This window comes from Polypterus senegalus, chromosome 4 (assembly GCF_016835505.1).
Source record: "Polypterus senegalus isolate Bchr_013 chromosome 4, ASM1683550v1, whole genome shotgun sequence".
In the NCBI taxonomy this organism is placed as follows: Eukaryota; Metazoa; Chordata; class Cladistia; order Polypteriformes; family Polypteridae; genus Polypterus; species Polypterus senegalus.
In genome coordinates, this window is record NC_053157.1 from 229570541 (window position 1) to 229587259 (window position 16719).

Consider the following 16719-nt stretch of genomic DNA (forward strand, 5'->3'; position numbering starts at 1 on the left):
GGTTCCATTCAGAGTGAAATCTGGTGTGTTGCTGAAGACTACTTCTGTAGAAGAACTGTTTGCCACATTCAGAACAACAAAACAACTTCCATCCTGAGTGAGATTATGTGTGTCCATGATGTCTGTGTACAGGGTGGTCCGGATCTAATTTTGCAGATCCAGATCATCTGAATGACTTCGATTTATGCGGGGACGATTCCAGTTCGGCGTGAAGATGATTCTTCATGTTGTCAGTTCACACACTTCTTGATAGTCTGGGATTTTTCGGATGATTTTCTATGTAATAAACTTAATAAGTTATAGCGTAATGTAAATTGCATAATTAGATCTGGACCACCCTATATATCCGAGAATTGTTTGCCACATTCTGAGCAGGATGAAGCTTCTCTCTGGCATGAATTTTTGTGTGTCTTCGAAGATTTCCTATTATCGAGAATTGTTTACCACATTCAGAACAGCTATATGGCTTCTCTCCGGTGTGTATCTTTATGTGCCTTGTAACATAACTGATAGTTGAAAACTGTTTGCCACATTCAAAACAGCCATATGGTTTTTCCCCAGTATGAATTTTCATATGTCTCTGAACATCACTTGCATGTGAGAATCGCTTACCACAGTTAGAACAGAAGTGTGTTTTTTCTCCATTGTGAACTCTTGAGTGTACTTTAAGATTGCTTGCCTTTAAGAATCGTTTCCCACATTCAGCACAACAATGTGGTTTCACACCTGTGTGTATCCGCTTGTGCTTTTTTAGCTCACCAAGCAGGGAAAATCGTTTGCTGCAGTCTGAACAGCAAAATGGCTTCTCCCCAGTATGAACTGTTGCATGTGACTTAAGATTACTGATGTGTGCAAATCTTCTTCCACATTCAGAACAGGGATACGGCTTTTCTCTAGTATGAATTCTTGTGTGTATTTGAAGATCACTAGACTTTGAAAACAGTTTGCCACAATCAGTACAACAATATGGCTTCTCTCCAGTATGCATTTTTCTGTGTCTCTGATAATTGTTACTGTAGGAAAATTGTTTACCACATTCAGCACAGCAATACGGCTTCTCACCGGTGTGAATTCTTAAGTGGGTCTTAAGATTTCGAGTTTGCGAGAATCGCTTACCACATTCAGAACAGCAGAAAGGCTTTCCTGCTACATGAACACTTCCGTGATCTTTACAATCAGATTTGGAGGTTGAACTTTTCTCATTTTCTTGGCAGACATCTAAAGCAAGGGATTCACTATTTTGCATTTGTTCTCGAGCACTGGTGGCACCTAACCCTGTTGACTTCCCAACATGAAAAGAAGATGGCCTCAGACTCTCTGTCAGCTTCTTCCCATCTTCAATTTGCTGCTTCTCCTGATGTCTACACTGAAGTGAGTAACAGCTGCCATCCTCTTGCAAGCCTGTTTCAAAAGAAAAAAAGTATTATTGATTTAAAATGCTAAATGGAAATTGACAGACATATCTATGCACCTGGACTAATTAAATAATAAAACACATAAAAGGAGAGTTCAACCTATACGTTGTTCAAGGCAAAAGGCTATGTTTGTCACTGTATTTTGTTAAAAAGCTGGAATTCCATATTTTGTATTTAAGTGACTGTTGTGTTACCCTCATCAGCATTATCCCTTATGAAAACACAAGCTTATTTAGCCTGGAGAAGTTTTTGGCAGTGGATGATTAAGCACACAGAAACCTTTAATTTCGTCAGTGTTGTAACAGGCATCACACCAGCTGAAGGTGAAGAGATGAGGCTTCCACCCAGGTATAAGTCTGTGCCTCCATTTCTGACAGTCTCAAGCCATTTTAGGATTAGAAGGGCTGAGTCTGTCTTAGCGATACTGAGCACAAGGCAGGAATCAACCCAGTTCACCATGGGCACAGTCCACGTATGTATGCATGGGTACACAAACACAAACACACACAAACACACACACACACACACACACGAATACTACACTAGGTCACAGATGTGTTATGGAGAATTAATATATGCAGTGTAATGAGGCCTTGAAGTCAAATAAATTGCTTTCTTAGAAACTACAATACAAATAACTTAATTTACACATCTTTTGGATAAAATAAAATAAATTTCAAATGACTTTGGAGGAAAATGCAACCTCCACACAGAGTGAGATTTATTGAAGGCAGGGGTGTGCTGGTAAGCTGTTTCATCTTATCAGTAAAGAAATAAATAAAGTTAAAAACAACCCCAATTCCAAAAACATTGGGACAGTATGGAAAATTCTAATCTTCTTCTCCTTCGTTCGGCTGCTCCCATTAGTGGTTGCCAGAGCTGATCATTGTGGTAGATAGGGGTCGCTGTTGACCCTTGAACCCTCAGACAATATGCTCAGACACCAGGAAAAATAAAGAAATATATGAATTTCTTCACTATTGTGCACCACCACAATACTCAATAAATCAATACAACCACAATCACAATCCTCCACTCCCAACAGCTCAGTCACCCTTCCTTCCAACTTGGCTCCCTGCAGGAATCTCCCACAGTCCTTTAAAAGTCCTTGTCCCGGAAGTGCATCTGTCCCTCAGTCTACATGACTTCCTAGCCCTTCCAGGTCAGATCAAAACTCTTTTTCCGTCCTTGTTCCGGGCTATAGTGAAAATATAAATCCTTGTGGCTCCCTGCAGCATCCCCTGGTGGCTCCCATGGTATCCAGCACGGCTGTGAAGGAAAACTCCAATATCTATGATGCCCTGCGGGAATTCGGGGCACCTCCATGTTGCAGGGAGGACTAGGGATATTGGCCGGGATACATTGCCGGCCATATATCACATAATCTTCTTACATATCTTTCTGTCCTCTGCATCTCTCCTCTTCACATGTCCAAACCAACGCAATCTCACCTCTCTGACTTTGTCTCCAAACCTCCCAACCTGAGCTGACCCTCTAATGTACTCATTTCTAATCCTCTCCACCCTCATCATCCCGAATGCAAATCTTAGCATCTTTAACTCTGCCACCTCCAGCTCCATCTCCTGCTTTCTGGTCAGTTCCACCGTCTTCAGCCCATACAACATAGCTGGTTTCACTACCATCCTGTACACCTTACCTTTCACTCTTGCTGTTGACCATCTGTCACAAATCACTCCTGACACTCTTCTCCACCCACTCCACCCTGCCTGCACTCTCTTTTTCACCTCTCTTCCACAATCCCCATTATTCTGTACTGTTGATCCCAAGTATTTAAACTCATCCACCTTCGCCAACTCTACTCTCTTCATCCTCACCATTCCACTGACCTCCCTCTCATTCACACACATGTATTCTGTCTTGGTGGTCCTTCTGACCTTCATTCCTCTCCTCTCATATCTCCACCTCTCCAGGGTCTCCTCAACCAGCTCCCTACTCTCGCTACAGATCACAATGTCATCAGCAAACATCATAGTCCATGGGGACTCCTGTCTAATCTCATCTGTCAACCTGTCCATCACCATTGCAAATAAGAAAGGACTCAAGAGCCAAGAGGTATGACGGATGGCAGAAATGCGTGGCAGGCTGGTTGCCCAGCTGTTTTCGCGTCGCGTTGGGTAATGGCAGCGGCAGTCGCAGTGCAATGCAATCTGGTGTGTACTTCTTGTCATTGTAAATGGTGGTCCTCCCAGGCAAACATTGCCGTAGGCACGTCAGCTACATAAATGTCCTCAGAACCACGATTAGCTGAGGATCGATTGGCTAATGCCGGCACTTCACTTTCACTTGCGATATCGTTCTCCAGATCACTTGCATCAGATTCAGAGTCCGACAAGTCAGACTCCAATTCAGCGATAATATGGAAAATGTTGCCAATGGAGTATTTTGCTTTGTGCATTAACTTCAATCTCTCGCCAGATATCAATGCCATTTTTGTTATTGTTTGCTCTTCACTACTCACAAGCACAAGAGAATCTCGGTCAGATCAACAAAGCTCACTTTCCTTCTAACAAAGAGAGTCGAACTAAAATGTAACAGCGAGTTTTGTTACCGTGCACAGTTGATTACTGCTCTCAACCCCTACTGCTGACAAACGTTGACATCCGCCCTGAAAGAGTTCAGCTACTGTACACTTTACAAAGTTACTTAAACAGAATGAGTTAATGCAATGCTGGTGATTTTGCTCTGCATCTAGTAGTAGTGGATATTATTCCAGATGATCCAGTAGAGCAGATAAAATTCTGCCTGGGGTGTGGATTTTGAGGGGGAAAAAAAAAAATGACCAGTTTAGGATAAAAAAATTTCTGGAAATATTGTGAACACAAAACATGCACATTTATGCACGCAAAAAGAATCAGCACATGTGATGCTGTGGGTGTATTTGTGTCTTTAAAGTAATGTCTTTGCACTTGGACTTGTATGTGACCTGTGCGTAATATGTGAGCCTATACCAGGGGTGGGCAAAGTCATTCCTGGAGGGCCGCAGTGGCTGCGGGTTTTGTTCCAACCCAGTTGCTTAATTAGAAAACAATCCTTGGCAATAATTACATTTCATGGCTTGTTAGTGCTTTAACTCTGCCATTTCAGGCCATTCTCATATCCTAGATTTTTTTTCCATTCTAAGGATATCATCCAAATACTATGAAGTGTAAAATGGATGGGTAATTCTCAATCCTTCACTTTTTTCTCTTCTCTTTCCTTCCAAGTATTTAATTAAACCAAATAGTTCACGATAAATACACACAGGTGTAAAGGGTAAGAAGCAAAATGGATAACTGCTGGTTTCTTTTGTCATTTGCATCTTATTAAGCAATTGGGTTGGAACAAAAACCTGCAGCCACTGCAGCCCTCCAGGAATGACTTTGCCCACCCCTGGCCTATACTATTCCCTAGAGTGCTATGCGGCTCAAAGTAATTGGCGAGTCAATGGAAGAAGACGCATCTTGAGCAAGCTTATATATCGGAATGTCTGACACCTTATATTCCAAATCGTAACCTCAGATCCTCAAATGAGTGTCTCCTTAGAATTCCAAGAACAAAACTTAAAAGAAGTGGTGAGGCGGCCTTCTGCAGTTATGCACCTAAAATCTGGAATAGCCTGCCAATAGGAATTCGCCAGGCTAATACAGTAGAGCAGTTTAAAACACTGCTGAAAACACATTACTTTAACATGGCCTTTTTATAACTTCAGTTTAATCGTAATTTAACTTAATCCTGATACTCTATATGTTCAATCTCCTCAAAATAACTATTCATGGTGGTTCTAAAATCGGTACTGACCCCTACTCTCTTTTCTGTTTCTTTTTCCGGTTCCACCTACTCAAAGCTTCATGATGCTCAAACAATGATGGACGGATTAAAAGGCAGAAGTCTACGTGACCATCATCATCATCAAGCCCTTCCGTGAGAATCCTAAATCCAAAGAGGACTGTTTGATTTATGTTTGGTAGATTGTCCAGAGGGGACTGGGCGGTCTCATGGTCTGGAACCCCTACAGATTTTATTTTTTCTCCAGCCGTCTGGAGTTTTTGTTTTTCTGTCCCCCCTGGCCATTGAACCTTACTCTTATTCGATGTTAATTAATGTTGATTTATTTTGTTTTATAATTGTGTCTTTCGTTTTTCTATTATTTAATATGTAAAGCACTTTGAGCTACTCTTTGTATGAAAATGTGCTATATAAATCAAATGTTGTTGTTGTTGTTGTTGAAGCGAGCAGGTGAGTGTGAAGAAGCTAAACTTTTATTAACTCAAGAGAGGTGGACACCTGTTATCAAATCATTGGACAAAGCATTTCACTGTATAGGAGGCATGCCGGTGTGTACAGTTAATCATTAATACATATGTTTCAGTTAGAAAAGTACATAAATATACCGTATACCAGTAGCTACCAAAACCATCAGAAGTTTGAATCTCATCATGATATGTAGCACATAAAGCTCTAATTGGCCATTTCTTATAAACCTGAGTGCACACTAAGATCTCCAGATGCCGGCCTACTTAAGATTTCAAGAATAAATAAAATAACTGTGGAAGGGTCAAGCTTTTAGTTACAGGGTCCGAAGCTAAGGAATGTTCTACCTGCTAATTTAAGAGAAGGTCCTTCAGTGTCAGCTTTCAATTCCTTCCTGAAGACTCACAACTTTAGTCTGGCATACCCTGCCTAGAGCTGCTGATTAGCTGTCCATAATGCACCTCTGTTTGTTACTCATTTGTACAGAAATAAAATTAATAAAATATTTATAAACTGTTACTGACCCTCCCCTATTCAGTTTTTTTTTCTTGGTATCCTGAGGTAGCACTTATTGCCACTGGTCTACTGGCAGTCTGCTCTCCTGCATATGGAAAACTCATCTTAGATGAAAGAACATTGGAATTATTGGACGGAAAAGTTCTGTCATCAGATTGGAAGGCCAGCACAGACTCCACAAAATAAAACCCAGGTGGGGGGTAGGTGGCCAGTTGTCAGAGGTCTTCAGGGCTGGACTGTGTGAGTTTTTGTTTGACTCACATTCTTACAACTTAATATCCTCCATTGTCAACTGGACATAGTTCATCAATTAATTAATGGACAGTGTGACAGACGATCAGGGATCTTGCCCCACCTGGACGCCTGGAGAAGCAATGGTCCAGAAGAGGGGCAATTCCTTTCCTGGGATGTAAGAGGGCAGCTGTCCTGGATTGCATGGGGGCTACGGAGCTTAGAAGCTCAACCCTGTGGAGGTCCATGGCCACCACCAGGGGGCGCCTGGATAGTACCGGAGTCATGGACTGTAGCATTTCTGCCACACCAGGAAGTGCTGCCCGAACAAGAACCAGGTACACCCGGAGTTCTTCTGAGTACCCATACGGCACTTCTGCCACACCTGGAAGTGCTGCAAAATGCTCAACAGGGAGCACCTGGAGCACATCTGGGGCATTATAAAAAGGGCCACCTCATTCCATTCAGGGAACCTGAGTCAGGAGGCAGATTACAGAGCTTTCAGGGTAGAAATGGAGGCATCAGAGGAGAAGGTAAAAGGAAAAGATTAAAGAAGAAAAAGAACTGTGAGCTGTTTAAGGTGCATTGAGCTGTGTGAACTGTAAAATAAAAGTGTGTGCTTTGATCGATGTGCCTCTGGCGTCTGTCTGTGTCTGGTTACACGCTGGTATAGCGCCATCTATTGTCACAACAGATATTGTTGGTTTCCATTTACGTCAATCAGTTTCTATTTTGTGCCTTGTAATGAACTGTCAGGCTCTCTGGGGTTTGTTCCTGCCTTGTGACCTATGCTAGCTAGGATAGGCTCCGGCACCCACCACAATCCTGTTCAGGAATAAGCGGGTTAGAAAATGACTGAGTTTCTATTTTGATTAATCCATACTTGCATTTTAACTGAGAATTTGTTCACAGCACTCTTTGTGTCTGTACTCAGTGAAGAGAGACATACATAAATAAGTTTTACTGTATTGTAGTGTAAAAGAATTAAGGGCCACACCACCTGGATGGAAATTCCAAATACAACCAATTTAATAACTTTAAAGAAATTGGAAAATTAAAATGAAATTAAGGAAAACAAGTAATAAACTGTCAAGTGATTTTTGGGCTACAATGTTAAACAACAGGACACAGGGAGGACACGCAAACTCCATAAGACCCAAACAATGATGCTGCATAAAATTTGAACTGAAGAGCTAAAGAGGTACATTCAAAGAAACGTTTATTGAAAGCTTTATATTAGGAATTTTCAAACGCTATTGAAAAAATGTTGTTTGTGGAGTGATAGGTGCAGTGTTTAAATATAAAGCTTCAAAGCATGTAGTTAGAATGTTTCAAAGAAATGAAATAACTTCAGGGCAGCTTTACAATTTGATGTAAAAATGCAGACAAGGAAGCAATCTGTTATGATGTGACACTGTTTAAAAACTGTTAAACTATTGAGGGAGTCTCTCTGTTATATAAATACTCTTTTCATGAAAAGGGAGTTTGAATTTGGCTGAAAAGTGTCAGCTACCACAGTGCTTTGTTTAAATAGAGTTGTGGTGCAAGTGCAAGTGCCCTTAAACCCTTCCTTTATATAACATTCGAAATCTGAATCTTCACAGTTTCTACACACGTAACTAGAAAGTGGTGCGTTATGCCCAGTTGAATGTGGATGCACAACATGAAATTTATGTCTCTGTTAAAGTGCTGCCACTTGTAAGATGTGATCTTAAAAAAAGAAATGTCAGTGCAATGTGTCAAGAGCAAGAAAAAGAAACCTTGATCGAAAAATTCATTCTTTTCTTTTTTTGTAAATCACTTACATAATCCAAGAGGTGGTGCACTCGATTCTCGTTTCATTTTCATTTCTTTGTCTTCAAGTTTCAGCTTAAGAGAATGTTTCCTTCTCTCCTTGCACCCCAAATTAGACATTTCTGTTTTGTAAGCCGAATCCAATGGTGGTAACAAGTCATTTTCTGGAGACACATCTTCCTTGGAAACATTTAAAGTTGCATGGTGTTGTATGTCAGGGGTAATAGTGTACTGCTCACAATCCTCTGCTTTAATGCTCACAGCCTCCTCCTTCTGTCTAGAAACATAGATTCGCTCATCAGAGTCCTCATTCCCACTGAAACCCTCATGTGCATATTGGGCAGAGCTCCAGTCACAATCCTCTTCTTTAATGGAGGCCATTTTGTCTTCCATGACATTCACTCCGTAAATTGAAGTGCTTTCTTATTTTAATCATCAAGGCCTTGTGATGCATTTCAACACAGGACAGCTCATCCTCTCTGCCTCCCTGTGAATAGACCACATTACAGTTTCTCTATAGATGTACCATAAATAAACTCATTTACATTGTTTACCTTTAGCTCCTTCTCTATTAAAAATAGCCTAACTAAGAAAAACAGCTGATCACTCTTAAAATGTAAAATGATTTTGATAAATGTTTATGCACCTAATGTCGATGATAAGGAAATTATAAAAAATGTATTTGCATCTATTCCCAATGTGAACACTCATACAATTATAATGGCTGGGGACTTTAATTTTGTTTTAAATCCACTCTTAGATAGGACTCATCTAACACTGCAAAGACAATTACACAGTTTGTAACTGACCACAACTTATCAGACCCCTGGAGGTTTCTAAACCCAAACTCAAGAACATATTCTTCCTACTCACCAGTACATCATTGCTACTCAAGAATTAATTATTTCTTTACAGATAATAATTTCCTGCCTATAAATAAATCTTGAAAGTACAATGCTATTGTTATTTCCGACCATGTACCTCTAATCTTGGAGCTAAAGTCACTATGCCCCACACACTCACCTCGCAGATGGCGTCATAACCCGCTTCTATTAGCAGATGGGAACTGTACAGAATTTATATCAAACAAATTAGTTTCTTCCTAGAGACAAATACATCCTCAGAGGTTTCTGCAGGAATACTCTGGGAAACTCTAAAGACCTTTTTAAGAGGACAAATTATTTCATATCACAGGAATAAATTAGAAACCAATAAAGTATCAGAGCTAAAAAGCAAAATTACTAGAATAGATGATGAACATGCCAGGCATCCAAGTGAGGCTCAACATAGGAAAAGGCAGGCTCTGCATTCAGAACTCAGCCTCTTGACAACTAAATAAACTGAAAAATTAATTTATAAATCCAGACATCATTACTATGAACACGGAGAGAAAGCTAATAAGCTTTTAGCTCAACAAATCCATAAGCAAGAAGTTTGCAATGCAATCCCAGTAATCACCAACACGAATGGAGACGAAATCTTTGACCATAAAAATATAATGCACACATTTAGAGATTACTATAAATCCTTATATTCTACTGAGATTAAAGAAGACAACACACAATCTAATGTATTTCTGGATACATTACAGATACCACAAATAGACTATTTAAGTGCGGAGGAACTCGATAAACCTCTGGCACTATCAGGATTACTAGATGCTATAAAGTCATTTCAAGGTAGGAAGGCAGCAGGCCCTGATGGCTACCCTGCAGAATTTTATAAGAAATTCTCCGCTCAGCTAGCTCCACTCCTATTAGCAACATTTACAGAAGCCAGAGGCAATCAAATTCTTCCTCAGACTTTTCGCCAAGCGTTAATCAGCGTCTTTCCTAAACAAAATGAGGACTTATTACAATGTGCATCATACAGACCAATTTCACTTCTGAATAATGATGTTAAGATACTCTCAAAAATCATAGCTAGAAGGATGGAGAAAGTGCTGCTTTCGGTAATATCACAAGATCAAACTGGATTTATCAAGGGTCGACACTTATCTTCAAATCTTCAATGCCTGTTTAATGTAATATACTCACCAACAAAGTCAAACACCCCAGAAATATTATTATCATTGGATGCAGAAAAAGCATTTGACATGATTGAATGGAAATACCTTTTCACTACATTAAAGAAATTTGGGTTTGGCCCGAACATTTGTGCATGGATCAAACTACTGTATACCAATCCAGAAGCTTCAATTTGTGTCAACAACATTTGTTCAGACTATTTTAAACTAGAACGTGGTACCAGACAAAGATGCCCCTTGTCACCGGTGCTGTTTGCAATCGCCATTGAACCACTGGCAATACATTGTCGAAATACTGATCAGATAAAGGGGATTATCAGAGAAGGACTGGAAGAGAAAATTTCTCTATATGCAGATGATATGGTACTGTATATAACAGACCCACAAAATACTGTGCCAGCAGTCTTAACAGCACTCATAGAATTTCAAAGGATTTCTGGTCTCAGAATTAATCTGAATAAAAGTGTACTCCATCCATCCATCCATTTTCCAACCTGCTGAATCCGAACACAGGGTCACAGGGGTCTGCCAGAGCCAATCCCAGCCAACATAGGGCACAAGGCAGGAACCAATCCTGGGCAGGGTGCCAACCCACAGCAGATAAAAGTGTACTCTTTCCAGTGAATTCTCAAGAATATAATATTAGATTAGACACTTTTATCATTGCAGAACAGTTTAAATACCTAGGGGTAAACATCGCAAGTAAACACAAAGCTTTTTATCAACAAAATTTCACCATCTGTAATGAAAAAATTAAGCAAGACTTGTAAAGATGGTCAATCGTTCATCTCACTCTATCTGGAAGAATTAAAACTGTTAAAATGAATATTCTTCCTAAGCTTCTTTTTTTTATTTCAAAACATTCCAATATACATTAATAAATCATTTTTTAAGCAATTGGATTCAACAATAACCTCATTTATTTGGAACTCAAATCATCCACATATCCAAAGAGCGACCTAACAAAGACCAAAGGCAGAAGGTGGCATGGCTATACCCAACTTTCAGTTTTATTACTGGACAGCAAACATACAAGCTATAAAAACCTGGACACAAATAGAAGAACATACACAGGCCTGGTCCGCAATAGAAGTAAAATCCTGAAGTACTTCTTTATATGCCCTGCTCTGTGCCTCAATAAACACATGTTATCGGCAATATACTAATAAACCAATTGTGCTTCACTCACTCAGAATATGGAACCAACGTAGAAAGCATTTTAAGATTGAGAAGCTTTTATCTGTGGCACCTCTGCAAGAGAACCACCTCTTTCAACTTTCGCAAACATATGTAGTTTTTAATATCTGGAAAAAATTTGGGATTAACTTGCTTAGAGATCTTTATATAGACAACGTCTTTGCATCCTATGAGCAATTACATTCCAAATTTAACTTTCCAGCTACACATTTCTTTCACTATCTTCAAATTAGGAACTTTGTTAAACAGAACCTTCCAGGTTTTCCTCATCTTGACCCTCATCCATGCTGGAAAAAATATTGCTCAATTTCAAGGACTCAGACACCATCTCTACAATATATAAATCATTTTACAATCCCTCCCTTTCAAAGATCCAAGAGGACACTGGGAAAAAGATCTCTTAATAAATATATCAGAGAAGGAGTGGAAAGTAGCAATGCAGAGAATTCACTCGAGTTCCATATGGGCAAAGCATACAATTATACAACTCAAAATTATATATCGAGCACTTCTGTCTCGTCTAAAACTCTCCAAAATGTTTCCAGGGCAAAATCCAACCTGCGAACGCTGCAATCAAGTCCCGGCCTCACTGGGTCACATGTTTTGGGCCTGCACTAAACTAATGTCATATTGGACCAAAATTTTTAAGTGTCTTTCAGACAGCCTTGGTATCACATCCCCTCCTAACCCATTAACAGCTGTGTTTGGGGTTCTTCCAGATGGGTTTAAAGTGGAGAAGGACAAACAAACTGTGATTGCATTCACTACACTTTTGGCAGGCACACTTATTTTGCTAAACTGGAAGAATCCTAACTCTCTTCTTTTAAGTCAGTGGGAAACCGATGTTTGATACTATTTGAAACAGGAAAAAATACTCAGTTAGAGGATCAGTACAGAGTTTTTTTCCAACCCTGGCAGGATCTAATCAATAATTGTTTAGAATAAGCTCTTAAAGCACTGAGGAAGCGATTATCTCCGCATTTCTTTTTCTTCTCCATTCATCTCTATTGGCTTATTAAACTCATCAATTTAGGTATGTTTACAAGCCTTAAGTTTTACTCCGTTAGCCATGCTCTCTCTCTCAGGGGTGTATGGGAGGTGGGGCGACTTGTTTGCAATCCTATTTTTTGTAAAAATTGATCGATTTGTATGGAATGATTACAATAAAATTAATAAAATAAAAAAAAAATGCAAGCAGGCCAGGAATGGTAAGAGAATCATCCTGGAGATGTTTAATGACACCTTCAAGAAAGCACCTAATGCTTACCAAATAACCTAAATGATCAGTCTGGCTAAGCTGAGTATAACTTAAGTTAATCGCTACTTCTAAATTTACCAAGTGTGTGTGTGAGCATGAGTGCCCTGGTCTTATGTCCAATGAGGTAAGAAATGATCTAAGCCCAGCAAATAAAATGAAATGAAAAGAGAAAGGAGACAGAAAAGCAGAGAAGCAACCAAATCCAAGCATCATGGTGAGAACATAAACCCAGAAACAGGCAGAAACTCCTAACACTGAGTGTTTTTGGATGCGTCATTAGCTTCGTTCTACATTCATTAATAAAAGAACAAGACTGAGGCTCCAAGAGAGGAACTTAGGTCAACAGTAGGACAGGATGAGCTGCAGTCGTAAGTGACATCATAACGTCACATGACTGGCAACAGCTACCACAATGGTATATAAGATGGACGCACTTATGAACAAAACAGAAACCCAAAATGGTGACTTGGTGATAAAAATAAAAGCAATCTACGTGAAAAAAACAAAAGCAATAAACAACCCAAACAATTCTTAAAGATGAAAAACACAAATTAATGAGAGGAAAAATGAAGAACTCAGAATAATGGCAGAGTGCAGCCAGGATGGGGTCTGGCCTCTGAAGACCCTAAAATCAGATCAATTGGAGTTAGACAGTAGAAGGATGAACATCTACAGCTCTTAAAACTAAGAATCATTCAATTATAGTTTTTAACAGATTTCACACTCAATAAATTGGTAAATTGACTGTTTATTTCACTTGTATAACGTATGTGGGGTGGGTGGGTGTAAAGTTAGGGTCTCAGGTCAATGTTGTGTTGTGAAAAAAGGCAAAGCGGGAAGCAACTGTACATCCACACATGAGTTGGTATAGTGCAATGTCTGCCAATGACATGACTCTTCCAGTGAGTAACAGTGTCCAGCTTCTAAAGCCTTTGGCCGCCATTTCCTCACCATGAACTCACACCACACATCAGGCTCATAACATCCCTTCTAACCCCATTCACCCTCTGCTCACTCTCTCTCTTTGTCTCTCCTTCTGTCTGAACACGACTACCAGATCTCACAACATGACTTTAGCCACAAGCTGTGGGATGCATGAACTTAACATCTCACCTTTAACGATCTTCTACGCTGACTCAGTGAATAGGTCAAAGTGGGTTTGTGCCACACTTGTTTAAGGTCTATAGGCGAATGACAACCACTGTAGCACTTAATGTATGCTACATGTTTTATTTCTCTGAGCTTCATCAAGTCAAATTCTATGCAACTAACACATGAAACACAAAGGTCTGAATTACAATAACAAGAAAAAATACAGTATACAAAAAACACAAATTGATTAAAAAAAAATGACATTAACAATCCGTCCATTGTGGTATGTAGCACTACAAGAAAGAAAAAAAAAAAGTGCAAAGACTTCTTTAAAAAATACATTATTTTAACTTTTAGCATAAACAGTTGATCCACTTGTTTCCCTTTTTACTGCAGAAATTGAAAATGCCTGAGCATAAACTATAAACTGTTTTAAGTTTACGAGGGGCTGAAGCCTACATGCACCCAAAACTCTTTCAAGATGGGAAGTTTAGCATCTTAATTCAAAATATTTTGAAGAAGAAAGATGTGGGAGAAGCGCCCTCACACATAGTGTGACCAGACTGTTGTCCGTGCTCAATAACCTGGAGCGATTCTAACCACTCTGATGTCCCACCATAAACTCAGGCAAAAGATTAAAAAAGGGACAGCGCACGAAGCCTTAATATAAAGTAACAATCCCCGACCCACCAAACCCAACTATGAGCCTATCCCTTAACTTCTGGGCATAAGGAAGGAAACAGTCAACTACAGGCCCCACTCTTGCACACAACCACACACAAAACTTGGACTCATCAATTACTGTAGCACAACACGCACATCTTTGGGGATGTAGGAGGAAAACTAAAGTAACTGGGAGAAAATATGCGTAAAAGACGGGAAAGATATGCAGACTCCGCACGACTAGAATAATAACCAGTCACGGGATCTGAACACTGGATCCGTGAGGCACCACCGCTGCCCACCACAGCACCATGTTACCCAGATGAAGAGATAAAGAGGTGATTTCTAGACAACGCTAGTTGAATCAGAACATCAGTCAGTCAGTCAGTCCTGACCGTATCCACCGTGGACCACCGTCCAGTCTCTCGCACATCGTGAGGTGCGCGCTTCCGTTACTCGTTACAGATGTCTGCTCTCAACAGTCATTCCTCGGGAATGAAGGACAAACCATGGCCAAACGGCGACGCAATTTCTCCACTTAGGTTTCTTCTTCTAGTTTAGGATTGGTTTATCTCTCCGCCTCAACACACTTACCAACAGGCCACGGCACTGAGAAAAATGCACAACAGTGGACTTCTGTCCCCAGCAAGTCTTCCTTTCAACATTAGAACTCTAGACTGACGGGAATTGATTCACTTTAACAGTTTTCTACTGCAGTAGGAAAAAAGGAAATCATTAATACGCACTGATTGCTCGAAAGTACAAGGGCATCACCACTTTAAGAAGCAGGCAATAGGTCCGTGAGCGCAATGAACGTGTCTGCGTAACTTGACTACAATTCCCTACAGCATTTGAATACTCACTTGCGTACTGTACAATATTGGAGAGAAAAACGAAAAGCTTTAGACTTCATTTCCCATGAGCGGCTGTGGCGAGCGTGGCCGCCGGGAACAAGGATACGTCCTCGCCACGCTTACACGGTTGAGGAGCCAATCATATTGTAAAAGTCCTTAGTTCGTGTTGCGGAACGTCATACCCTAGAACTATGATATCAAAATAAAAGTATTTATTTTGTCATAACAGTAATAAATTACACTGTTCAATTTTCATACATTTTTCTGACATACTTGTACGTAAGTATTGGTTTTAACAGATTTACTGTTTAAAATTTGCATTTTTGAATGTGATATTTTTCAAGTAAAACGAGCAGATATATTTAGCAATTTTAAATAAAGCGCTACATCTTTAAATAATAGACAATAGATAAGGCAATAGTTAATAACAGACAATAGACAATAATAAGATTTTTTTACTTCTACTTCGTGGTTGAAGTGCATAAGAAATTTCTTTCGTTTTAGACGTTTCTGTTCATTAGCTTAAGTAATATTTGTGTTACTTCATGGCCTATCTATCTGTCTATCCATCTATTTATCTACCGATTACGTGATCTCCTATAACTTCCTTGGCCACGCCTCTAGTGATACGTCCCTGTGTTTTGGCAACACCTTACAACTGAAAATGACATTGCGCAGCTGTAAATTTACAAAACAAAAAGATATTAAACTTTACAGCGTTTAAACAAAAATACATTTGAATTCCGTAATTTACAAAACCATAATTAAAATATCAGGCCTTACAGGAAGTTTCAAATGTTTGGGGAAAAAAATATGTAATGTCTCAGAATCAAATGAGATCAGTGCTCAGATATTCATTGATTCATAATAATACACAATTTACATCCTAGCGTTACATGCATTTAAAAGTATAGGGACCTGCTCTTCTAGATGGCACTGAAATAAAACACACCATTTCATCTAAAATAAAGCAAACAAACAAATACAAAATCCTGCTGACAGGTGTCCTGCCACTTAGACCAAACTCATAAAAGAAAAAATAAGACAAGGATCAGCTTCAGAGCAAAACTGTATTTAGTGGTAAGATAATATAAAGCAGAGTTGGCTCAGTGGTATCGCTGCTGCCTTGCAGTAAGGAGACCTCGGTTCACGATCTAGTTCTTCCCTCTCATGGAGTTTGCATACTTCGCCGTATCTGTGTGGGTTTCTTGCAAGTGGTCCGGTTTCCTTCTACAGTCCAAAGGCATGCTGATTAACTGAACTGGTGATGCTCAATTGGCCTGTGAGTGTCTTTAAAGTATGATGGACTGGCCTGCTCCTTTGTATTTGAACTTTATTACAAAGGCTGTGGGATCACCACAGGTGTTCAAGACGAGCACTTTGTGATGGATGGCCGGCCATTTATCCCGGTCAATACCCCCA

General features: G+C 39.7%; 1 protein-coding gene across 2 annotated transcripts; it reads right to left on the minus strand.

The window, feature by feature from the left end:
* Nucleotides 1–308: 308 nt before the first annotated feature.
* Nucleotides 309–15258, minus strand: LOC120528114 (zinc finger protein OZF-like). 2 transcript variants are annotated; one of them, XM_039752154.1, is made up of 3 exons: nucleotides 15190–15258; nucleotides 8219–8694; nucleotides 309–1401 (listed from the first exon to the last, which is right to left on the minus strand). In XM_039752154.1, the coding sequence occupies exons 2-3, from the start codon at nucleotides 8598–8600 to the stop codon at nucleotides 323–325; spliced, it is 1461 nt and encodes a 486-aa protein (XP_039608088.1). In that variant the 5' UTR covers nucleotides 8601–8694; nucleotides 15190–15258; the 3' UTR covers nucleotides 309–322. The 2 variants fall into 2 exon arrangements, with proteins under 2 accessions (XP_039608088.1, XP_039608087.1); XM_039752153.1 differs by having other exon boundaries at nucleotides 15038–15247.
* Between the last annotated feature and the right edge of the window lie 1461 nt (nucleotides 15259–16719).